At 44.0% G+C, this 26,718-nt stretch overlaps 1 protein-coding gene across 1 annotated transcript; it reads left to right on the top strand.

Annotated features, from left to right (window-relative positions):
* The first annotated feature begins 1,944 nt into the window (after positions 1 to 1,944).
* LOC146197686 (scoloptoxin SSD14-like) lies at positions 1,945 to 26,677 on the top strand. Its single transcript, XM_084596505.1, has 12 exons — positions 1,945 to 2,055; positions 4,544 to 4,882; positions 7,053 to 7,175; positions 9,821 to 9,918; positions 10,607 to 10,796; positions 12,025 to 12,188; positions 14,869 to 15,073; positions 16,250 to 16,325; positions 19,547 to 19,740; positions 21,171 to 21,408; positions 25,145 to 25,258; positions 26,025 to 26,677. Exons 1-12 carry the CDS (start codon positions 2,027 to 2,029, stop codon positions 26,169 to 26,171), a joined length of 1,917 nt encoding a protein of 638 aa, XP_084452631.1. The 5' UTR covers positions 1,945 to 2,026; the 3' UTR covers positions 26,172 to 26,677.
* The last annotated feature ends 41 nt before the right edge of the window (positions 26,678 to 26,718 follow it).

Here is a 26,718-nt window from a genome sequence, read left to right as displayed (position 1 = left end):
TAAAAAATGTTCGAGCTACGCGAGGCTGCTGTACAGTCGCGGGCCTTATTATGTTCTCACTCTCTCAGCGAGATCGAGATTAGTAATGGCTTTATGACGACTTATGGGTCATATTTCAAAGAAAGCTACGAGTCTACAATATGTAGGAATGCAATGCGTATTCAGGATTGAAGAACAATGTTATGCAACGTATTTGGCAAGTTATTTAAACGGTAGGATTCAGAAGAGAATTTTACGGAGTATGTTTTATAGCCAGGCTAATTGAAGCATCTGTTTTCGTGTAACTTCCAGGGGATACCTTCGCTCTTTCAAGAGCCTCCTTTCACTCTCATCTTGCGTAAAATTCCGCGCAATGAAAAGCGTTAAGTAATCTTTACCGCCGTGCTGTGTTTATTTTCAGATAAGAAAATGGCTAAGCATGGGCACTGAAGCAGAGGGGTGCACTTGGTTTTTACTCTGTGCCATAAAAAATATAAAACTGGCTGTAACCACCAGACTTATCTTGGAATACGCTTTTCTTATGTCACAAAAAACAAAACCATGTGCTACCCGCTGGAAGAATTCCAACTGGTGCTGTATAACCCGGGGAAAAGGCCTATCCGCGCTTCTTAACTAAATTGGCCCCAGGGGACAACATCCGAACAATGTGGAATGCTTTTCGTTCGAAAAAAACTCGGCACGGAGAACTCAATCCAAGAAAGGAACCCTGGGGCTCCGAGTTTGTCTTCTTTGTTTCTCTGGAAGATAACGTTACTGCCTGGAATGGACAGAATAAGTTTGACACATGCGCACATTGAAATATGCAAATGGTGCGTGCATGGCGCTTTTTACGGTGCACTGCTTAATACAAACTGCATTGAAATTTTAGTAAAGCCTTATATATCGAAGAAGGGCCTTGTATGAAGAGATCTCAGTGCACGTTAATGAACCGGTGCTTATCGATGCACATCCTCAGTCCGCCAAAGTCTAGTCCCTCGTGGCCGAGGACAATGCATCGGCGCGCACAGATGCGGTAATCAAACTTTTCGTCACAATAACTGTGTCATTTGTAAGACATCTCTAACCATGACACATGCACTTGTAAGCCGTTACGCAACTATATAATGTGGTCGCTGCGCTGGTTTGCACAACTTTGATAGCGTTAGCGCGCAGTAAACTTGGTTGCAAATTTCTTACGCGTAATGTTCGCTTCACGAAATAAGTTAGTGTTATTGAAGAAAAGTATTTCTTATTTATTGCTTCCTGTACAGTCCTGTCAGTGTTTTGTTGAGGTATTAAAGCTCTCGCACCACTTCAAATGTTCACAGCACATGTAAAAAACCAGCCCTGCCTTTAAGCTACCTTGGCTGGCTCCTTGACAAAAAAAGAAAAAGAGCAACAGCAGCAACAAAATGAATATGTGAGACATATGTAATCGAAATCTGTGTAACTGAACCCTTGACAACAGTTAACAAGAAGCTTAACAAACTCAAGATTACCGATAACTATGCAACGCGAGGTGCCTAATGAGGCATATTTACATACAATACAGTGTCCTTAACTTTAATAAGGACGAAATTAGCCGTGCCTAGCAGCCACTTTTGCTTCGTTTCCGAATAGGCACGGCCATGCTGGCATTATACAGCGTTATGCCAAAGCGCTGAGCAATAATCTGGACCAGGATGTAGTGTGAGCCGGGCATCGTCGAGGCCGTTCGTGTGGCGGGCGAATAGCAGTGAATGACCAAAGTGTGAATGCGCTTCTGTCTGCGTATGCGACACAAAGTAAACAAGTCAGCCCTGCGCATGGTCGGACAGAGACCTGTTACCGTAATCTCCCAAACGGAACAGTCCATGACACGCAGAAGGCGTTTATCTCAAAGGCTGTTAGATTATATTTGTTTGCGTGTCTCGCGCACAAAGTCATTTGCACTGCGTTTGGATCGGCATCACTCCATATGCGGCGTCTTGACGCCACGGAACACAGGCCAGTCGCTTGCTGCCGAACCTCTCTAGAGGCCGTGGAAAGAGTAGAACGTGCGAAGAGGATGGCTTTGCTAAGGAGGAGAAGTAACAGGTGGGTATCTTGCTCCCCTTCTCTAATTCTATCTCTGGAGAATGTGACTTTGTTTCATCGTGCACCTTTTAATATCGTGGGCAGAGGCGAGAGCAAAGTTGAACCCTACATAGAAAATGCAAAGAAGAGACTTGAATATGTTGAACATTAGAGCCGCTGGTTTACAGTTAGCAGTGAGGGAGGTTGAACAGGCTGTTTCTTCATGATCGGTGAGGGGGAGAAAGGAAACAGAGAAAAAATAGAAACGAAGCAGATCACTAACGAGGCTCTAATCCACGAGGAGTTAACTATCAAAATCTTGGCCAACGTTTCTTCTTATTAGACTTTAATTATGTTCATTAGGTTCCGTGCAGCACTCATGCTTTAAAAAGTTTTCTAGTGAGTTTTCACATTTTGCTAGAACGAACGTTTTCTCCTACGAATTCACGAGTGATAGGTATTCAGTGATGTGAAATGATTTATGAAGGAGATCGGGCCTTTTTGCAAGATCAGTATTCAATAGTAGCGTCTTTGGTTGTTCATGAAAAAAAAAAAGCTTCAGTAGCAGCAAAAGAAAATAAGAGGACGAAAATCTTGTTGGGCGACAATTCACTGCGACCAGGTTTGTAGATGCGCAATGAAAAACAGATAATTCCTATATAAGAAAAATTTACAAGAACATTAGGTGCAGAAACATTTGACTCAATTCATGCTGCGTTCCGTTAAAATGGAAATATTGAGTTTGTTTTGCATATAGGCCACTCATCGTTGCCGCCAAAGTTTTTCAAAATATTTCGTTTAATTCTCCATTCCATATTTGTGTTCTTTATTGGCAGTTCCAATAGCCTGCCAATAAGATGTCTTAAACCTTGCCAATAAGATGTCTTGCCAATAAGATGTCTTCTGGCAACAAATTAAGAGGTTAAGTAAAGATGAACTGCTGCTTTTGGCAGCTGAACTTGGTTTAAAGGTAAGCCAAGGTTGGATAAAGACTGAAATTCGCCTGGCTATTGAAGTGGTTGGCTTTGAAGAGGACGAGCTAGTTGATGCTTGGGAAAAGATATGCCGAATTGAAAAAGAGAAAGCTGATGAGCGAGAGAAGCAGAATAAGAAGGAAAGGATGGAGGCTGAGTTGGAAACTAAGAGAGAGCAAAAGGATCGAGCTCGAGATCGAAAAGACGAGGCTCCAGCGGGCAAGGATAGAACGCGGTGGAGTTACACCTTATATGGCGGACCATAACGATGGCGACCTTGCTTCAATAATAGAGTCGAACGTTGAGCTATTTGGTCACACATCTCTTGGAAGAAGGCACCAGAGCAGGTAACAACACAAATCATAAGAAACACACGCAGGGTTGTCCTTGTGTTTGTGTGTGCTTCTTATGCTTTGTGTTGTTACCTGTTCTGGTGCCTTCATCCAAGAGAACTTGCTTCAACCGTTCAAAGTTGGCGATGACATTGCTTTCTATTTTATACATTTTGAGAGGATGTGCGAGAGATGCTCAATGAGCCGCGACTTGTAGCCGGAAGAGTTGATGGCATTGCTCCCCGGAGAACCTTCACAGGCCGTAGCACGCTTGAGTGCTAGCGAAGCGGGTGACTATGATCTGGTGAGGTCGAGCCTGCTTGCGAAGTAAAGGATATTAACAGAAGAGTTCCGGAGGAGAATTCGCACGTTTAGAAAAAAAAAAAAGGAAGCTTTTTAGAATTCGCCTGCACATTAAGTGAAAACTTAACGCAGTAGGTGAAATACTCAACGGCGGAAGATTTTAAAAAGCTAAAGGATTTGATCCTGCCTTAACAATTTTATGAGACTTTGCCTGAAAATATTCGTTTGTGAGTCAGGGACATGCAAGAGGGGCTGTCCTTAGAGAAAGCAGTGCAGCTTGCAGATGAATACGTGGAAAGCCGCAGCATTAGGCGGGCTAAGGCATGACAAGATTTGAGAAACGAGTATCAGAGGCAGAAACTCAACCCTCGAGAGCAGCAGAAGCCTCGTGTAGAACTCCGCTTCAAAGACCATGGTTTATTGCGTCCCGATACTTCACACAGAGCCGATGAGTCAAGGAGTATTTTTTTTCTTGTGCTGCGCATATTTTCGCCTTCAACATGTAGTCTTGAGAGCTCAAAAAAAAAAAAGATGTCTCTTCTTGTTGTCTTACTCAACACAGCAGTAAGAAGACGATGTATAATAGAAAATGTGCTTTATCCAACTGGTTATATGGGCTACGGCGACCTGTATTCGCAACTAACAGGTACTACTTTCGCTTTTAGTGCTTTTATTTTTTTAAGGACATATGGTTAATTGACTCATACACCCGATAGGCAGTTGTCGCACTTGGAATAGTGACATCGATTATGTCAGTTGGATGTATTCGAATTTGTACCATTGTGTATCATATGGGTGTTTCTTTTCTGAACTATTATTGGGCAACACGCGCCCACCTTATAACGACACTAAAGTAATACTTTGTGCCGTAATTTTCTCCTTGCTGTTCACGTTATACAGACACGGTTACCTAACAGCACTGGGAGTCCTTTCTCTCATGTGGTTGTGCGTAACTGCACAAAGCACTACTGGTGTACCTGAAGAAACCGCAACTGAAAGTCATGATGATGCTACCGCTTCCGAAGTCTCAGCACTGGAGGAGAACATTGCTTCAGCAACAGCGGCTACCGCCACGGGCACGGACTCGCTTGTCACCTCACTGGCTGACATGGAGGACCTAACGACTGGTGAAGAATGCGCCACATCAACGGTCAACCCCACTGCTTTTGAGTCTAAACTGGGTAACTTCAGCAAGTGGGCGGTCTCTATGGACGCAGCGCCATGCGCCAATGTCACAAGGTAAGCATGGCCAATTGCGGACCGCATCATTAACATTGGTACTGCTGAATCGCTACATTCTGCTGAAGACACACTTCCTGCTCTTATCTCCAGACTACTTTTACCTTTTCGCTGTCTTATTGCCTGTCGCAAAGACCAAGTAATGCGCCAAGGCTAACCACTGCTGTGCCGTCCATATTTTTGTGTGGATAAGGAAGAAGAAACCAGAGACCCGTAAACAGTGGTTCGTTATGACTACAGAAAATGTCGTCGGTAACTTCAAACAATCTAAAATCAAGCTAAACGTTTAGATCTGGTCTAATGAATAAGTTTGGATTGGTTGCGGGGTTTAACATCCCAAAGCGACTCCAGCCGTTGTGGAGAGCTCCGGAAATTTCGATCACGTGGGATTCTTTAACGTACAGTGACATCGCACAGCACGCGGGTGTCTTGGTTTTCGCCTTCAAAGAAAAGCGGTCGCCGAGGCCAGGATTCGTTCCCGCATTCTTGGGAACAGTAGTCGAGCGCCCTAACCACTGCACCACCACGGATTGGTGGTCTAATGAATTAAAGCTCTCAGTAGTCGCTGCGTATCGTTCACTATTGTTGAGACTGAAATTGGAATATAGTTCGGCCTGTTTAGTAATTTCATTTCATTTTTGTTATGCGTCCTTATGCAGCGTAGAGAATTATGGTTATCGCTATGTAAAGGACACATACCGTTGCTTACTTTTAGAGCGGAATAAGAAGTAAAAGAAGATAGATAGTAAAGTAAGAAGTAAGATAGTAAAGTAAGAAGATAGGAAGCGTGAAGAGTGGGTCAGAGAAATAACTCAAGTTACCGACATTCTAGTGGAAATTAAGAAGAAGAAATTGACATGGGCAGGACATGTAGTGCGAAGAGGGGATAACCGATGGTCGCTTAGGGTAACAAACTGGATTCCAAGGGAAGGAAAGCGTAGCAGTGGCGGCAGAAAGTTAGGTGGGCGGATGAGGTTAAGAAGTTCGCAGGGGTCAAGTGGATGCAGCTAGCACAGAACCGGGTTAAGTGGAGAAATATGGGAGAGGCCTTCGCCCTGCAGTGGGTATAATCAGGCTGATGATGATGATGATGATGATGATGATGATGATGATGATGATGATGATGAAGAAGTAAAAGATCGTTGGTCACTATACTCCCGGACAACTTTTTGTGGCTACGCAGCCAAGGCTACTGGGGTGGAGCTTCCGTCACGGTGTTACCGCACCATGTAGTTCTGGCATATCTGGCCTCAGTTACGGTTTCGGTTTCAGCTAAACCTTTGCTTGAAATTATACTTTTGGTGTCGTCAACACGCAAAAATCACTTTGTTCAGAACTGAAAGCCTACGAGAGCGTAAATTCGCTTTTAATGAATGTCAATTACTGCTTAAGTGGCCAGAACAAATGCATTGGGAACGCGCACAGAAACCGGCGGGTAGACGCAGCAGAAGCAGCCGACGTACTCTCGTACTCTTCGGGAGATTTCTGACAGATGGCGCAGCCTTCCCGTTTGCTCTAAAGCCCGTTTGCTCTGTTTGCTCGGCGTACTGTACTGGTTTGAAAATTCCCAACACTAATGATGCACAGGCTTGTGTTGAAGTACAATCGTGATGTAATAATACCGGGAATATTACCGCAGTGGCACAATATTCTCGACTATGATCGGCGAAATATATGAAGGGGCTATATTCCGTAACGCAGGAAGCTGATGCGTTTCGGCTCTTTAGCTTTGGCTGTTGGCTGCACAGGCAGAACAAATTGTCCGTGAATGTCAGTTTGTTCTAGATAAAATTGCAAATTCAACGCCCTCTACAAGAGATAGACCTCTCGTATAAATTTGAAGCTTTTACTTTCTGTTGTTGTATATGACCGATTTCTTGAATTATTCTGGTTTCTGAGTGGCACGATGCGTTATTTGTATAAACCAAATGCAAAGTTGCCGATGTGTTTGCGCTTAGTCTTGCGGTCATAGTTTTGCGTTCAAAGGCTGCTATTGCCTGCCGCAGCTTCAGCGATACGTTTATCTCCGAATTAAAACCCTAACCTCTATGATCGTTATTCAAAAAGCACTTGTTCCAACCCGAGTTGTGAAGACGGTGCAATAATAGCTGCTATTTATCTTTCAATAAATAAACTGCGCTGATCTATATTTCTTTCCTTTTTTTTTCAGAAATATTCTTCAAAAAGGCGGCAACCTTGCCGATGCAGCCGTGGCTACCATGCTGTGCATGGGAGTGGTTCTCCCGCATGCTACGGGAATCGGCGGTGGCTTCGTGGCCACTATCTACCAGAGGTGAAAACAGTATTTTTCGCGTGTTTTTTAAAGAGTCGCAGTTTGCTGGCTCTCAGTTATATCCCAATACGCGAAACATGACGGGAAGTAGGTCAGAATAGCGACGGCGGTTATAGCGCATAAATTTTTTTAACGCGTAACTTCACTAAGCTGTATCAGCCTGCACACAAAACTAAAAAACAAGAGTTGCAAAAGAAACGGTTTCGCACCCATGACTGACTTGCCTTTAAACAATTAGCCCAAGGATCCAAACGACGGTTCTTGTACATGTTGGTCACTATGTCGCGGACGAAGCTTGGCTGATCTGAAATAGAATCTGATACGAAAGAAAAGTTATGTATGTATGTATGTATGTATGTATGTATGTATGTATGTATGTATGTATGTATGTATGTATGTATGTATGTATGTATGTATGTATGTATGTATGTATGTATGTGTGTATGTATGTATGTATGTATGTATGTATGTATGTATGTATGTATGTATGTATGTATGTATGTATGTATGTATGTATGTATGTATGTATGTATGTATGTATGTATGTATGTATGTATGTATGTGTGTATGTATGTATGTGTGTATGTATGTGTGTGTGTGTGTATGTATGTATGTATGTATGTATGTATGTATGTATGTATGTATGTATGTATGTATGTATGTATGTATGTATGTATGTATGTATGTATGTATGTATGTATGTATGTATGTATGTATGTATGTATGTATGTATGTATGTATGTATGTATGTATGTATGTATGTATGTATGTATGCATGTATGTATGTATGTATGTATGTATGTATGTATGTATGTATGTATGTATGTATGTATGTATGTATGTATGTATGTATGTATGTATGTATGTATGTATGTATGTATGTATGTATATATGCATGTATGTATGTATGTATGTATGTATGTATGTATGTATGTATGTATGTATGTATGTATGTATGTATGTATGTATGTATGTATGTATGTATGTATGTATGTATGTATGTATGTATGTATGTATGTATGCATGCATGCATGCATGTATGCATGTATGTATTAAAGTTGTGTAGCACGAACAGCCGCAAAAACAAGCGGTGGACTAAATAAGCTGGGATATATTTACCATCTCGGCAGAGCAGAAGAAGCACGATAATATTTGCTGCGGAAGAGATTACAGGAAGATTTACCTCAGCACGTTGGGGTTTGAAATGATGCTGGGGCGAATTGGTATGCCATTTTGAAGAAGACCGCAGTGACGTAGGCAAGGACAGAAGGGTGACACACAAGAGCAGCGCTTGTCCGTGTGTCTCTTCCTTTTATCTTTGCCAAAGCCGCGCTGCTCTTCTTCAAACCACGCTAGGGTCATAGCGCGAGTCTTTTATTTTGGCCCCACGCTTTTGTCTGTTAGCCCTTCTAAATAACTAACTCATAAGACCGTATCTCCTCGTCCGAATGCTCTTTAGGACTTGTTTTTGATCCCAGGGCCGACTATATCTCTGCTTCAACTTCTACGCTTTTCTTTCCTACAGAATACAAGGGGGTCTGAGCAGAAAGACGGAAATGCTGCCATAACTTACAGCTGGTAGAAATACACCTTAGGTACAGAAAACAAGTGACTGTTGCTTGCTCATAAAATAATGCAAGTTGTAATGACAGCTCGGATCATGCCAAATATGATTCCAGAGCGTTAGAAGCTTCCTAAGGGGAAGAATAAGCAGGCAGGCCGTCACCCTCCTCAGGGAAGCGACAAAACTAAAAAAACAAGCAGAATGTTGTATGGGCACCTGTGGATGAAGGAGTGGAGGGAAACCTTAAAGTCGACGCGAAGTTCGAGGTTACACAAACCGAGCGGGCGACGATAAGGGGGAAGCCAACACTACTCCGAACAGCCACGGAGAGCTCACCATATTTTGAAAGTTAGGACGCCATAAATACCCGCTTCCCCCCTCACAACACATCAAGCAACTACCTGGAGACGGCTACAAACAAACTCATACTCAAGTCGCTACATACACAATAAGATTTGGCTTACGCAATACACTCCAGAATGCATGTGGTGCGGAGAGATAGCCACCCTATACCACTTCACATGGGGCTGTCGGGCGTGCCCGATAGAGCCCAAAATAACAAACCCGTCAGTCGAGCAGTGGGAGGGGCTTCTGTCCAGCTCCGACCCGCAAGATCAGCTAGCGCTGGTCGAGTGGGCCGAAGAGGCAGCAAGAACCAATGGGATCCTGTACTTAGGAGCCCCACCTGCAGCTCAAGACCCCAACCCCTGAAGCCCTTCCCATTTTGCGGAATAAAGTTTTATACTACTACTACTAATAATAGTTCTGGATACAGATACTGTTTGATGGAAGATGCATTCATTTTCTAGTAAGTCACTGAAAGTAGGCCACTCAGTGTGGAGCTTTGTCATGGCGCTTACTTGCCGCCACGCCACTCAAAGAATCAATGTGGCTTATTTCCTCGATGTCATGTGCGACGTCCAACCATTTTTACACTACGACGCTTTGCTGCAGGTGAGGAACACCCCAGAAGCAGGAAAGGTGGCTGTGATAGCTGTCATTGTGATATAGTTTGCTACAGTTGTCGTGAGCGTTTTGCGTGCAGTTGGGCAGTTTCAACAGCGCCCTTTAATTGATGCAGGTGTCCGAGGCAGGCAAAGACACTAGTGGCCAGGGAACTAGCCCCAGGTGCTGCGTCGAGAGACATGTTTGTTGGAAACAAGACGCTGGCTAGGAGAGGTAAGAAACACAACCGGCTTCCAGGAGTTGCCTGAAAGGAGAATCCGCAATGTCGTCGTGTCCTACTGCCTTTGAACACCAAATGATCTTTTTTTTTTGCTATTTTGATGCTCCCTGTTTGGATATAGTGCGAATTAGCTTACTGTCTTTCCATTCACAGGACAAACTAGCTTCTACGTACCACTGCAATGATGCAGAGGAACAAAAACTGACTAGCTCAAATTGGAATGAATGCGAAATCAACTAGGACACCGGTATGTACATGAGAAATAGATATTGGACTACAAATGTTGTTGGATGAATTCTATTGATTATTTGTTGAGAATGTGCTGATGTGACGTTACATTTTGACGAGCACGGTTTCGCACCCCTGATGGACAGCACCAAGGCTATAGCAATTTCTAAGCTGCGATATAGTTGTTCGTTGCTCTGCAGTCTCGCAAGGAGCGTCCTTCTTGGTAGGTCACCGAGCACATGGTGCAAAGGACCAGTGATTGAGGGGGTTTTACAAACAGACTTCATCTTCGGAAAACTAATTAGGCTTAATGCGTCACTTACAACTGTTGCTTGCAACGACGTGAAAGAAGCACTTTGAGTCTACCTTGATTGCTGTTTCAGGAGGAAGGATGTATTCGTACCTTGAAACGTTTAGATAGAGTTGCAGGAATGTAGAGAGCGCAATGCACAGGTGGCCTGTCTGTGGCTGTTCCCGGTGAGCTGCGTGGCTACCACGCCTTGCTGCGTGAGCTCCACGGCACTCTCATGTGGCGGGAGCACTTCGAGGATGCTATCCAGCTGGCCAGGCACGGATTTCCTGTCGGACAGCAGCTGGCGGCTGTCCTCCAGCAGCACAAGGACGACCTCTCGGACAGCCTCAAGTAGGCAGTCTATAAGCCGCAGCGGACTCGTTAGAGCGGTGTGATTCAAGGAACTGCTAGTAGTTATTGGATAGCGAAGAATGTGCATTACAGCTGACAGCATGCGTGTGAGTGGTAATGGAATTTGGGTGATGCTAACGAGGCATTTTCAGATGATTTTTAATAATGCTGCTTTAAAGAACTGCGACCACGTTGCCCCAGCAAATTTTCTTTTTTCATCTCTCCCTTTACTTCTCTTCAGATAAGTTTTCGTTCATGTGAACTTCACCCCGTTATCTTGCGAGGTCAACAAATTTGCTTTCTCCACAGCACTCTCCTTGCCAAAACGATCATTTCCATGCATTAAACGCTGCGATCTGCCTGCTCTAAAGAAAAAAAAAATCCACATTTGAGGTTGCCAATGCGATAACATTAGAAACTGACGTTTATTCGTTTACACCTAGCTTTGAGCCACTGTTTCATAGTTGTGTTTGTGAAACCCTACACGTCTCTCTCCACACAACCAGATATCAATTTAATCATGTCATCTAGCTGACGGTTAGGTGTTTCCCTGAAGGTGTTCCACACGAACGCAATTAGGATGCCTAGAAACGCATAGTGGTCACTGCCGGTCTGGTGGCGTCACTTTTCTTCAGCAGGTGTGGCATTTCAGGGCCGATGCCCATTTTATCCTGATGAGGCTTTTGCTATCACATTGAAAAAGCTATCATTATAATTTTTATCGCTATAGTTGTCTGCACTGTTCTCATTATAATTTTAATAATGCCTTGCGTTCTCTCCAATTTTAAAACGTAACACTTAATGAATTATTGTCACCATCAAGAAAACTTTACGCCCCCAGAACGTTCTGGTTTTTTAATTTTGAATTATTGTGCCGATTTCATGCTTATCCGGCGTTCCTGTTGCATGTTATTAGAGTGCGAAATATTTATTGAAATGACGCATGACCAGCCTCACTTTCTGAACAGGTGTGAAGGAGAATCTCAATTTGTACCTTTTATTGCACTCAGAATATAAAAAGACAGTTGTAGACGAAGCTTTGTTATTAAAAATACGGACAATTTTGAGGCCATTTTTGAAAGATGAGGATAATGCACATGTAATGCATGTAATGAGGATAATGCACGGTATACACCACAGTGATTAGTTCATCTCTACAGAGTGAGCACACTCCAAATTTTGCGCTGTGGTGTCCACCACTCTGAAGCACAATTGTCCCTCACCTTAGGAAAGTTTTCTGGAACGAGGCGACCAACGACACTTATGCGGAAGGGGAGCTATTGCTTCAGCCAGACCTTGCGGAGACCCTGGAAGCAATAGCCGACAAGGGAGCTGACTACTTCTACAAGGGTGACTTCGCTGAGCAGATGGTAAACGAGATCCGAGAAAACGGTAAGATGGCTGCAATGAAGAAGAAAAAAATCATTGGGGTTGGAAGGAGGAGGGTTCTGTAAGATATGAGAGCTGCAGTATTCAGTAGTGTTTTACTATGCTACGTGGCTGTAAAAATACTGTCGCGGCAGCAGTCAGAAACACGCGCATCAGGAATCGCACATCTTATTTAGATTGACTGAATAAGTAGGCTTTCCTCATTTGTGATAAGTTTGCAAGTCAGACCTCATCAAATGAAGACGAAAGAGACGGTAAGATGCTAGGTGATTTGATCTTTCTGTTGAAAAAGCGTTAATATGAGGCTTTCTGCAACTTTTTCTCTTGAAGACGTCGTTACGCTACTGTACTACTCTCCTTCCTGTGCTCTGCACACTGCCTAGAGGGGATTAACCAACAAATTCCTTCGGATGAACTAGACTTCAATGTACCAAGTCTAATCCAAACAGACTGGCGTCTCTTACGAGCGTTTCAGCCGTGAAGAAGCCGACCACATATGAGGAAGACTTAGACATCTCGAGACAGTCATTCGAACCCAGCAGATATTTGCACGCCAGGAAGAACGTGTAAAAATAGGATGTAGATGCGGAGCTGACACAATGGGGACGCGTTTACGTAAACGCATGTGGAGACGGTGATTTATATGACAGGATGCTTAGTGCTTGCGTCTGCGATACGATGGTCAAGTGCGGATTATCCCTAACGCCTATGCATAAAAGGGTCCACTCATCTCCGTTGTAAAACAGGTCGGTATTGCTGAGCTATACCAAAAAAACAACAGAACTTTAGTAGAGTGGAGAGGTACGTACCAGCATAGATGTATACTGGATTAGCTGATGCTGGATGCGCAAACGCCCTGACCCCGTGGGGTAGAGCCGCTGCCACTGTAAGCACGCATGAGGTAATCCGGTACATACCGGTTGATGTTTGTGCGCTAGCACTACATGTTAGAGTCTGAAATTTGGTAGTTTTTATTTGTCCGAAGCCTCTTTTTGAGTTTGAAACAAATTAAGGCACTTTTTTTCCTTGTAACTGGCCGAAACCTAACCCTCCTGACTGAAATTCAGCGTTCTACCTGTCGTAATTGGCATTTTGCCTAATTTTTCGAATCGTCCGCAATATTGTTTACTGGTTAAGACGTTTATTTTAAAAACTATGAGAGGTACCTCAAAGCATTTTCTGCAGGATAGTAGGTTGTAAGGCGGGAATTATGTACGCTGTAGGGTTCAGTGATGAGATGATTAATTAAATAAATTTTGTGAATAAACTTATTTTTTGTTTTAATGACTATATTATTATTTGCGAAATCGAAGGCCATCATTATAAAAGGTGAACCTTCTTTTTAGATTCATTACATCGGCATTGTTGTTCGAAGTATCATGCGGCGAGAATATGCATTAAGATCTCTTCGCGGTTTTGTTTTGTAACGATATTTATTGCTTCAGAGCACCGCTGGGGTATGGGATGAAGAATGAAGAAATAAATAAATGAATAGAAACAGGTTAACTGATTTTATGAAATCCAGGAGGGAGCGATGATGTGGTCCCTGTGTACAGGCGATATACGAGTCAGGATTGCTTGCTGATAGGCCAGCTATTGCCAGGTTTTGGATTCGTGTCGGTTTCAGTGCTGGGCAGTCCCACTGCAAGTGGTGCAATCTTTTAGGTGAGTTTTCGCGTATTGCACACTGACAAAATGATGCCGCTGTGCGTTCTGTTGTTCCTGAAATCATTGCAATTTCTTCGATATCATCAAATACCAAAGCAGGGTCTGTATTTGGTGCATAACAAATGCAAAAGACGTGATTTTATAAAGCCCAAATGCATGAAAGATTCCTCAGCGGGATTTCATATGCGTATTTCCGATGTTGGATATTTTGAGCCATATCGGCGATTGAAAAATTTTAAAAGTAACCAATGCTACCCTTTAAAATAAGAAAGAAAAAAGAAGTTTGTTAAAAACATTCATTTAATAAATCACACAATCAATAACCTCTAAGTTTCATAATGTCACCCTAGCTGAAAAACCTCCCTGCGCAGACCATATTGATGTATTACTCATGTTTTTAAAATATAAATCTTTAAACAGCAAAAAAATCTACCAGTACGTCTATCTTAATAAATTCGCTGTGCTATCTCCCTATTACCGCCTCCAGACATCGGACAGTTCGGCATCCTGCCGTGACGGCAAATACAGTTTGTTTTATCTAATACTTATATTGGGTAGCGCACAGCTTAGCTGATGAGACAAGTGAAAAAGGGGCGAACAACATCTTGACTGAGGTTTTTGGTGGCGCGTGAAGCGGCAGCAATTCCGGCAACATAGAATAAAATATTTTGGGGCAGTGACTTATTTTTGAATTATGCACCCCAGTGCGTACATCAAAAGCGATAACATAGTGGGATGAAGTGCTACATGACCGATTGTAGGGACAATGCACCTCTGACCGAGCAGATAAACAGTCAAAGGTATAGAGGTATCTCTCTTACAATTGAAGGCCGCGGAATCAACTTGAAATGACAGAAGCTTTGCCGTGTTGCACTGCTCGGGTGACTACTGAATGACAGAGTGCACCTAAATTTATTATCTTCATCACTTCGATCAAGTTAACATGGGCCCGGCACAGAGACAGTTGATAGATCGGGTAAGCCTCAGTCATAACTTTCGTCTACCCAATGTGCAGGTGGAGTGATGACGAAGAGCGACCTCAAACGCTACGCCGTGTCGTGGGAAGCTGCCGTACAGGCCACCTTCCAAGACGACCTGACCCTATACTCAGTGCCGGCGCCCGCCAGCGGCGCTGTGCTCGCGCACATTCTCGGAGTGATGGACGCATTTCGGACGTCGCCAGACGACATGCTGCCCGACGATGCGCTTACTCTACACAGGTGCACTGGCTGGTAGCCGCTTTCTGCAAACAGAGCCTAGTGTTCTGTAAAAGCGTAACGCAGGCAGGAGGGACTGTAAGACTACCCAAGGGCAGTTGCACTCGCCAGTGGCGAATGAAGCGACCGAGACTACCCAAGGGCAGTTGCGCTCGCCAGTGGCGAATGAAGCGACCGCGCTGTGGTCGGGCATTCTTGAACACGTTGATATGGCTTTCCTCAGTTCACCTGCAGGTATAATTGTTAACTCAATTTGTACCGCGTTTTTCGTGCACAAAACATATAAACATGTATTTTCTGTTGCACAGCCAGTTTGCCACAGCGCTTTAGGCGAAAAAATGCCGCAACTTGAATGCCGTGTTAATCGACTCGTTTATGGTGGCGTTGTGATTGGATCGTCACGAAAGCGGGCCATAATGGCGGCGCCGCTGAAGATATGCGGAGTCCTTCGTCCACTACGCTGTCTATTTTTGTTCATTGTAGCTCTGTACAACAGGAACAAATGGACGTGTATGTGCAGTTTCTAGCTTTGGCAGAAGTATATCGAGGATGCTATTTGCTTCCATGAATGCACCCTGTTCCCGCGAAGCCCTGATGAATAGGCACCGTTGAATAATGAAGGACGATTGTGAGGATGTATAGAGCTTCTCATGCGCTGCATTCATTTTCGGAAACGAACAGTGCGATGATTGTGCGACTAATTGGACGGAGGTTGGTGCCATGTGAGGCGAGTAAATGGATGCATCGACATCACTATGAGATAATGCTGCGGGGGTTAGAACAGAACTCGTTGTTTCAGTCAGATTGCTTCATAAGGAGCTGGCTTAAGAAGCATTTCTGAGTAGAATAAATACGGCTGGGGATGTTAAGGACACAAAAAAAGAAAACATATGCCAAATAACAACGGAGATCAAGCTTACTTGTCAGTCCGTGCACATTTCGTATTTACGAGAAATGCATTAAGGGCGTGTAGGTACGTAATGTGAATTTGTACATCCTGGGTTCACCAAAAGTGTTAAAGATCTGTCTATTTGATAAGTTTTGTCATAACTTCCATAAATTCAAAGTAGAACGATAGCCTGTATGCGTTCTTGACTACCTGCCTTGTTCAGCGAAAGCACGCGATGTCTGCGTTTTAAACCTTGCAGTACGTACTACTTCGCACTTTCTTTATTCCAGATTCGTGGAAACATGCAAGTTCGCTTATGCGAAAAGGGCTCTCCTTGGAGACCGGAGATTCGTGCGAGTTGAAGAGGTGGGTGCGGTAATTTGAGGCATGGACAAAAGAGTAGAAGGAAAATATCACCTAACTTTTTATTTCGATAGTGGGCCCTGTGGCACAAAATGATTATTAAGAGATGTAAATACAAGCAGGATTCCCGCAAAAGTTTATATTTTTGAACCAAAGAATCTGGTTTCTTGAAGACAGCTAAACTACTGGGAGAAATTTAAGCCTAACCATTCTGTAGTTGGTATGTGCCCCGATTAACCCCTTTGCGGGGGCCAGTCGGTGAAGCATCATGGAGAGGTGCAGGGCAAAGTAAACAAGGACAAGACGCAAAAAAAAAAAAGAAACACAGGACAAGCGCAGACTACCAACAAATTTTTTAATGAAAAACAGGTCGCGTTTTATACTCCAATATCGAAAAGGACCAGTAATCAGGGAACACAAAGCGCAGTCACTGGAAAAACGACAATCATTTTATCAAACCAGAAAGACCAGAGGCAATCTAGAGGCTTAGATGCCTAAGAGGGAAAAACCGGACAAAACGATTAGAGAACCACCGGCATATCCGTTATTTACCATCATACAAATGCGGAGTCAGTACATTGTAGGAAAAGCACAGTCAAAACAAAATCACTAGAGTCAAAAAAACGACACCAATAACAACAAAAGGTCCAAACGTGAGACATAGATGTCACATTTTTATTTTATTTATTTCCTCAGGTACCTACAGCGCCCTAACAAGGGCATTAATGTAGGGGGGAAACAGTGCAAAGTCGTACAGGTGGCAAACTTCAGTACAAGAACACATAACATACGTCGTTATTAAAACTAAGACATTGAAAACCTTTTCTCACCAAAAGTGGTTATACAGAAACCGGTAATAGAGAACAGTACATGAAAAAGTGGATACATATGACATCTAATTAAACAAAAACTCAGCAAGAGCATCGTCAAACGAAGAGGGCAACGCACATAACGACGTCAAGGCAATGTCAGGGGTAAATGAAGTTTCTCTTAAGATATATAGCATCACAAGAAAAGCGTTGGCAGAGACCCCTAAGAAGAAAACGACTCATTTGATTGAGCCATTCAAAATAGCAATTTCTCGTTTCGACATGCAAATGGACGACGTGCTAACGCGCCAGTCTCCATCATTATATACATCAGCCATCCTTCAACCCCCTCAATTTCCCGTTGTTTCGAGTTGTTTCACGTTGGTGTTTTGCACGTGCACTTAACCCAGATTCTTCATACAGTGGCTCACATTTGAAACCGCACACTGGTCCACGATCATAGTCACAGCCACATTTGGTTTTGTTTCTCTTAGTGGTCAGAAAGATGACACACTGCCTATGCTCTTATTCTTTCATTTATATATCGGCCAGTCTGTCCGATATAGGAAGTAGCGCATAACAACGGGATGCCAAACAGCAATCGAGCTACACAAGTTCTGGCTTTCAATGCAAGTTTTGTTTTGTGCATTCTTCACGCCTTTTCTTTGCTAGAATATTGCATATGCTAGACAGTTGCCACGACGCAGAGGAAAGCAGGGTTACATTGCAGCGCTTTGCCACTTATTTCAGATTTCGCGAGAGCTTGTGGTGGTATGGATTACGTGCGTGGGCTGCCTTTCTTCGTCACATTGGCGCGGATTTTCCGGTTCAGTTTTTGTAGAAGGCTCTCTGAAATATTTGAAATTACATTTACCAGACAGCTTGCTCCCTCTAGTCGCTTACCTTGCTCCTTGAAGCTGCCTTTTTGACAATGCTCACAGCTTTTCGTTAAAGCTGCGCGAAGGCTGTTGAAAACTACGTCTCCTTTTGCAAGCTTATAATGGGTGTTGTTAAATGGTTTGTGTTTCTGCTTTGTGGGGTTTAACGTCCCAAAGTGACTGAGGCTATAAGAGACGCCGCAGTGGAGGAATCCCGATATTTAAGCCACCTGGGGTTCTTCAACGTGCACTGACATCGCACAGCACACGGGCGCCTTGGTTTTCGCTTTTATCGAAATGCGGCCGTCGAGGCCGGGATTCTATCCCGCATCCTTGGACATAGTAATCGAGCGCCGTTACCACTGCGCCGACCCGGTGTTGTGCAGTTAAATGAAAGTGGCACTTTGTGTGAACGTGGGTTCTAAAACCTGCATAGGCGACTTCCAAGAAACAAATAAGCTTTACTCTAACTAATGACTACTGCCTTTCTCAGGCGCTTCCCAAGTGAATGTAGGATCACCTGACAATGCACTGAAAAGATGCAAGATTGCCGGATGTCCGGTGATCCATCTACAATTGCAAGAATGTCATCCTCGTACCTGAACACCTTTCGCACATTTGTCCGGTGACGTTGTCCCGCTATGCGTTTGTCTATTATACCTTCAGGCATATGTTGCCCATGACTGGTGCAATGAATGATCCGATGCATATCTAAGCCCTTTGGGTGTAATTCTGGGCGATGCGCTCATCGGACTAAAGTATCACTTACACGTGCTTCAGATATGAGTCTCCATGCAAGCACACATTTATGAAAATGAAACTTCAGCTGAGTCAGTGCACGGGGCTGGGAACAGAATGTTTTCGGGGTTTGTTGGCGGTAACAGACAGGAAGCTTATAACTACGTAACTCAATGGCAAGAACTGTTCCTATATAGGGCTAACGGGTTTCTGGCGCGTCATCCGTATACATAGTGTAAGCTTTTTCGGGATAAAATTTAAAAATATAAAGCTTTGCGATTGTTCAGCTTAACAAAGCCTTCTCGGGAATAAGATAAAGAACTCTAGGGCAGTTTTACGACGACACTTTAAAGCGAAACAACGCCCCAGTGGAAATACATAATGAGTTGAGTTAGGTATTAATCAATCATGTTTCCGTATCAAATATGTTCAGCTTTCTTCTTGTTTACAAAAAATTACTAGCAACAACAAAAGGTAACAGCCTTAACTCCAAGAGCCATTTTGTTCGCTAACGCTGGACGAATTCAATTACGCAGTTTGCCAATGCAAAATCGCTGCTTGAAGTTTTATCCTTGTCTCTATGCTTTCTCGCAATGCCATATTCAATTTATCTTAAAACCAGCCAAAAGACGCAACAAAAGAGAAAAGAAAAGCTTCAGACCAAGCCAAGACAAGACAAACATTTGTGCTGTGCTCTTATCTTCTAGAGGTTTTCCGTCTTTTCGCTGATTTTAAGATTAATCAGTACCATGACATTCAGAAACCAACCTACTCAAAATAATATGTCTCTGTGTCGCAGCTTCAGTATAACTTGACTTCGGCCGAGTTCGCGATGAGTGTAAGGAGCATGATCAACGACTCGTGCACATTCGAAGATCCCGCTCACTACGGATTCGTCAACGAGTCACTGCCTAAGGACGGCGGGACTGCGCATGCAACCTTCTGGAGTGACATCGGGGACGTGATAGCCATCACCTCCACCATCAACTCCCAGTGCGTATAGACAGAATAGTCTCCAGACGGTCTTTTTTCCCATCTGGCAGCAGATTTCTAAGTGATGCAAAACCTATTACAAAGTCGTGAATCAATTTCTGTTAGATATTTACATCTCTCAGACACTGTCATGGACTGTTCCTCTTAACGTTTTTTTTTTTTAATTGTGACGCGGTCGACTATGTCCCTGAATGTGTAGATATGGCAAGATTACCTTATACACGCAGTGCCTGATCGTGTACCGTCACATATTGTGTGAAGTGCGCCGACTACTTGCTTTAGTGCAGCTTTGTTGGCTCTGATGGCTTCGGCATTCTGCAGTTTGGGTAGCATTTCAAGAGTTACGAGTGTTACGCTTACACTACACGAATGAACACATATATGTACAGTTAGAGACAAAAGTTTGCGGAATGACAATTTGTGAAAAGAAAAAAAAAACATTTTTTTCGTTGCCTCGCTAGTTTTTCCTGTGATATTTTTGTCTGAATGGAGCGTGAACGTCCCCTTGTGATTCAACACATTACATTCACTATGTTTGAGACACAGAAATGAATATTGTTCCAGCAACTCACGTTCAGCAAACGTTTGTTCCTGACTGTACTTTAAGGGCAAAAGTCTCCGGACCACACGTCTGGCGATTTTGGACTAGAAGCAGGATGTAAACAAATCATCTCCTTATTTTTCTAACACACATGGAACAATTCCAACTTTCACATGGGCAAGTAAGGTTCGAGACTACTGACCGATCCGAAAGCTACGCGCTTTGATTGTATTTTGTGTGGCCCAGAGGCTTCTGTCTCTGACGGTACATGGTCCAAAAGAGATGGTAAATCCTCGGAACTCTGGCTAGGTGACCCTTGTTCATTTGGAGCCGTATTATCTGTCAATCATTCCACCTGCCAACCTTCTTTCTACGCGCATAAGCAAGACATATATGAGCGTATTTGGCTATTGCTATCGCTTTTTAAATTACATTTGAGAACCTGTTTTGCGTTGCCCTCCTGTGGGAAAATCTGGCTATGATGAACTTACAAAGAGACCGAGAAACAAGAAAAACGGGACAAGTTTCGAGCTGAAACAAGGTCTTAGCCAGTCTATGTGAACTACTGACATGTTTCCCTGTGTTAGGAAGGGTTCTGGAACAATGACATTAATATACTGATATACAAGGAAGTGTTAAAATTTATTTTGAAATTTAAAAGAAAATGCAGGTAGACAATTGGACAGAATAAGTAGTAAGGATGGCTACAAAAAGGTAATAAAATTTCGCAGTAAGTTCAATTACCTGCATATAGCCAAATAATCATTTGTTAGTGTCAGGAAAACTTGTTGTGCTATGTAATGAAAGTCATCTCAGCACGAGGCGTAACCTCTTTCACACTGCTTTAAAACCTGCAGCAAGCGTGTGGTTTCTATTTACATTTCTTCAGCTTCGGCAGTCACTTGCGCACGTCATCAGGCGTGATCCTAAACAACCAGATGGACGACTTCTCGACGCCTGGGATGAGCAACTCGTACGAGATCAGTCCTTCGCAGCCCAACTACATCGAACCTCGCAAGAGGCCCGTCTCCTCGATGGCGCCTTCGGTTGTGGTCGACAGCGACGGCGACGTTGTGCTTGCGCTGGGAGGTTCGGGCGGCTCCAAAATCACTTCTAGTGTGGCGCTGGTAAGACAATCCTTTGGAAAGGCCGACTAGCTCCTGTGTCGTGTGCTTCACAGTCGGCCAATGGTATTATTGGTATTTGCTACGGTTACTCCGGGCCACAAGTGGTGCAACTCATGAGGAGAGCTGGTCTGGCTGGCGCTTGCCGAACAGCATGCACTTCATGGTAACGAAAGCGGAGAGTGCAAAGGATCAGAAATATAGTTTTCCAGAGAACACAGTGCTGTGCCTGTGAAAATCGTTTTTATCCCCCATTTCTGTTGTCCGAGCTAGCTATGCCATGTAGGAGCTATTCAGCAAATGACTTCGACTGATTCTCGGTTGGGAGAGGTTCCCAAGTGACTTCGGCTGGGATCAGTCTAAGTCTACCCGCTACCGTACGGTGCAGGGGGTAGGAAGCCGAGATTTCGGCACGACGGAACGGTACAGTAAGAGATGAGTTTCGTAAGAGGAATGTAAACGTACTCGTCGAGGTAAAGAAGGAAATAAAAAAAATCAATTCATGTTTTTCCGATGCTTTCATCATAAATTTTAATTTAAAGACGTTGCATTGACCCAAGGACTATCGAAAAAAGTAACTGCTGTCTAACAGTCGTTTCCTTATTATTTTTTTTTTTTGTAGAGGCGCTTATATATAACGCGAGTGCGGCTTAAGCAAGACTCCAAGAACCGCAGTTTCCTGAGGTTAGCGAATATTGACTGGGTTCTTTTATCCTCTAGTCCAGCTTTCTTAGACTTCAATTTGAGACAACAGTGGGACAGTGGTACATTGAACCGTATTATTATGGATGTATTGAAGGGAATGCTCGATTCATCCGATGCGCAGCGACACCTTTTATTACACGTTGTCCATCATCCGCATTGCATAGTTAAGAATGCCATAGAAAACCAATCAGTAACATTTTGGACTATGCGGAAAACATTAATAGCAAAAATAAGATTCTACAGGTTCAACTATTCTTGAACCAAGTGTCACGAGTGTTAGCCATGGGCCGCGGCCGCAGTTGCTGCTGCTACACAGATCTTATTTCGCTTCCGCACTTGGTAAGCGTCTCAGCGACAGGCTAGTCTGGCTTCTCGTTGTTAGATGGTCTCGTTAGCCTGTTGTACAGACTGCGGCCTCTGTCTTGCGATATAGCGTATATGTATGGCGCATTTACGTAGGTTAAATGAAGGACTGGCGCTCACTGCACAGCGCTGGACTGTTTTGAAGTTGGGGCTTGCTGAAGACGACGTTGTACGTTGCACAGCGCGAGCGTGCGTTGTGCAGTTTCACACGAGGTGCGATCGGTTGCGGTGATAGCATAGTGCCCTCGTGCCTCAGTACGACGAAGGCGATGTTTTCTGCACAGCGCGAGAGGAAGCAACACGCGGTGATGATGATGATGTATTGGTGGCCGATCCCTTTACAACGGGTGGGCAAAAACAATGTGCCGTGGCCTGAATAAATAAATATTACAAAAAGAAAAAGTAAGAAACACGAGAGGAAAGACAACAAAATGTTGAACGAAAGTAAAAAAAAAAAAAACATAATCGAATATTGTATCACTGTTTCGCTGCCTAGCGAACAGTGCTGTGCGCACAGTGGTCACAGTGGTCTGCTTGGTAGCAGCCACAGTGTTGATCTGTTGGTGGATTCGACCACATACCCGGGCACTGTGGTTTTTGCTATCCTCCCCATCGTTGTTACGGAAGCCGAGCGCCTCAGGATGCATTGCACCCTTCACCGGAGCAGTGCGGAGGCCGGCGCAGATGAGCAAAAGAAGTTCTGGCGTCTCACTTTCCGCTCTGCATATTCTGCTCAAGGTGGAGGTCACGGAGTAGTCGAAGCGGCAACGATATACGAGGGTACTCAACGCCCCAGCCCTCGTCTCAAATAAAAGGCTGCTGCCTAGGTTCTCGTAGAAGTGGTGCACCAGCCCATAGCGCTATCTGTAGAAAGATTGAGTAACTAGGTGCAGGAATAATGCGAAACTACATTTTTCCCGGGCGCATGGCCCCCACAATGCGAAAGGGTGGCCCCTTCCATAATGCCCACCCACTGCTGTCAAGAGAGGGAGCTGCTCGTCTCGAGGGTACCTCAGCAGACGACAGCCACGGCTGCGCGGGCTGCACCGGCTGCGTGTGTGTTCAGAACTTCTTGTTAGGCTAGTTGGTGCATGGCTTTGTTGCTAAGAACGAGATGCGCGCACATAAAATACAAACACAGGAAGAGAACAATAGATCAGGAAATAACGCAAAGCTCTTTGCTCTTTCCTGCTCTATTGTTTTCCTCCCGTGTTTGCCGTTTATGTGCGCGAAACTCGTTGTGAACCTGTCTTCATCGCATTTGACGTGCGCTGGTTTGCATGTGCTCGGAGTGAGATTATTTTGTGACTTTGGTACACACTTATGTGCGCAACTGCATAGGCAGTGAAGTTCCGGAAATTCTTTCGGAAGTTCGCAAGGGAAAAGCGCTGCAGTATGAACCAGTACAAGAAGGAGGCGTGAGTTTCTTGCCGCTCTATCGGTGTAGTTGCAAATCTACCAAATATCGAGCGTGCCTCGTTGACAGCGCCAAGAGGCTGTGCCACTCGCGGAGGGAAAAGAAAAATTAGGATCTATCACTCAGTCGTCAGTTGTGGTGCGAAAAATACCTTGAAGACCGCCGAATCGAGCACTCGTTTAAGTGAGCGCACTACTTGGAACATAAAAAATGCGAAATAAATGCATTTATTTATTGTTACTGTTGAAGCTCTATTGAGGGGAGTTACAAGAGGCGAACAAATATAGTTAAAATACAAATCACATTACAAAAAAAGAAATTCGAGCAAATAGAACTATTATGCTATTATAGTGGAAATGTCTGTTCATCATATTGAAAAAAATATTGCACGACAGTCTGCTTTATTGCCAATAAAGCAGTGGCTTCTAAAATCGGGATAACCCGAGAAATGACGAGATGGCAGATATGCGGACGCCAGCTGTCGTTTCACATAGCAGTCGTTGCTGTTTACTTATATACAACACGATGAGTATTGAAAAAAAAAAAAGAATGAATATGTGATGTTTCAAGTGTAGCGGCGTCTGGTTTGCTCATCGGTTCAGTCGGGTCACATGGCCGATCGGTTTTTCGTTGTGTCGTGTTGTCATGTGGGTGGCGTCTCAGGTCAGTCTCTCCTTCGTTGTGTCTTATGGTCGGGGCGGGGGACTGGACAGAGGAACGGCAAAGTCTTTATGGGTCCGGCAGGCTAGGGTCCAGCCATGCGATACCTCCTAACCTTCTGCCGACAGCGCAAGAAGACACAGAGCACCGAACCTCCGGGCCAGGATGAGGGGGGATGATGAAGTACCCAGCACCACCACCAAATGTTACGGGGCGGCAAGCCGGCGAACACAGGAGAAAGGGAACTGAGAGATGATGTTCGATGACAGTGAGATGACGTTTAATGAATCGCGGCCGGCCTAGCACGAGCGCTGCAGCCCGCGCCACTGCACACTTCTTCCTATTCCGTAACAATACGTACTTACACCTTCCTTCACTTAAAAGAATACTCTATACAGAATTTTGGGCCAACACAAAAGAAAATGGCACTGAAGAACGTGTTTTTGTTCAGCAGCCAGGGTCCGGTTAACGCTTTGCTTATTCCTTTATGTGAGTGACACAAAAATTAGAACAGGAGAAATTTATAAAATTTGGTGCGTTTTACTTATTGACGTATTCGTGATCGTAATTATCTTGCTTACATTTTTGATGCAGGTGGCGATGAGAACTCTTTGGCAAGGCAACAACATCAAGGAAGCCATAGACTTCCCTCGAGTTCACCACCAGCTCATACCCGACGAAGTTGTAGTGGAGTCGGAGTTGCCGGAGGTGAGAGTCAACTTCTGACAGATTGTCCAATCTCGACTGTAGTGACACGAATACAAGATTCAGAGGTTTATTTTTATCAGACGCCTGCGACTAGAGGTATGCGCTTGCATCATCACGCACTCCCTGCCGAATGATCTCTGTAGTTTTGCAGTGGCAAATGAAGGGAGTGTTTTCGAGGTTTAAACACCACCAAGCAAGGTAAGATTTTGGAGCTAAAAACTGTTTCTTTCGAGTGCTCGTTGATTCAAAACTAGCAACCCGTAACCAGTCACATAAAATGGGTCAGTACAAACGAGTTTTTCTGAGGTGGCTTGATTCCATTGTGTTAGTTTCTAACACCATTGATGTCGCCATGAGTGCATTTACCTTAAAACAACAAAAATTGCTAGTCAAGTGCTCGTTGGAAAACGAACCGCCAGAATTTATTGCAATGAAATACATAATTCAAATGAAAACCCATGAAAATTCGCATCGCTGCTACTTATCGTTGCTTGAGCGAATGAGCTGCAGGCTGAGAAATCATTTGCCTTCAGCTTGACATTGAAGACCGTGATGTTGCTTACTTTTCGCATTAGATCGCTGTAATTCCTGCGCTCAAACTTCACACAAAATGTTGACGCTGTGAAAAGGAGAGCGCTACATTTATACGCTGCTGCACACGCGCCAAAGGTCTCCACTGAAATCCCCATGCCTACGAGCTCTTTTCATAATCTGTGTCCATTACCTGGTGTTTAGAACTGAGCCTTTCTATTTCTCTGGGTTTCAGGACTACATTTGCGAGCTGGAAAATAAAGGGCACTTGGTGACAACGACAAAAAAGAAGACATCTGCTGTCAATGCCATTAGGCGGGACGGTGACCGGTTGTACGCCAACAATGATTACCGCAGGGACGGCGCTGTTGATGGCGTGTAACTTGGACAAGTCAAAATACGGCACATGCGTATTTACTGAACAAGCGTTGTATGTTGGAACGAAAACTACAGAGAAAGCAGTGTGTTGAAAATGGACGTGGTTAGAATTTATGAGGAAACTGCGCGATCACAATTCTGTTCTTGTCGTTAGATTTTCATCTGTGGCAAGACGGGACCGGCAATTATTTAAACTGTCCTTAAAGAAGAACTTCGCTTTACGCTCTAGGCCCTACAGAAAATGTCAATTGTAAGAGGCTAGAAAATTTTCGTGTCCCAGCAACCACACCGTAAACGAGCGGCGGGTGAAGGGAGAGTTGAAATAGACATCACAAACGACAAAGCACACTGATTGGCTTAAATTTTCAACTTCGGCAGATAGCACGAATCACGAAAACACTGTGTCAACACAATGCATTTTATAATTTTAGCGTCTAAATAATATTTATACCATAAACAAATGTCACTATGAAAGCATATCCGCGATGTAACAATGTCAGAAATAAAAGTTTTGCTTGGAAGTCTCACCTGTGCAATCCTGTAGCCCCACA

Source organism: Amblyomma maculatum, chromosome 3, assembly GCF_055883805.1.
Source record: "Amblyomma maculatum isolate TAMU_Amacu chromosome 3, ASM5588380v1, whole genome shotgun sequence".
NCBI classification, from domain to species: Eukaryota; Metazoa; Arthropoda; class Arachnida; order Ixodida; family Ixodidae; genus Amblyomma; species Amblyomma maculatum.
This window is presented reverse-complemented; position numbering and strand designations above follow the sequence as displayed.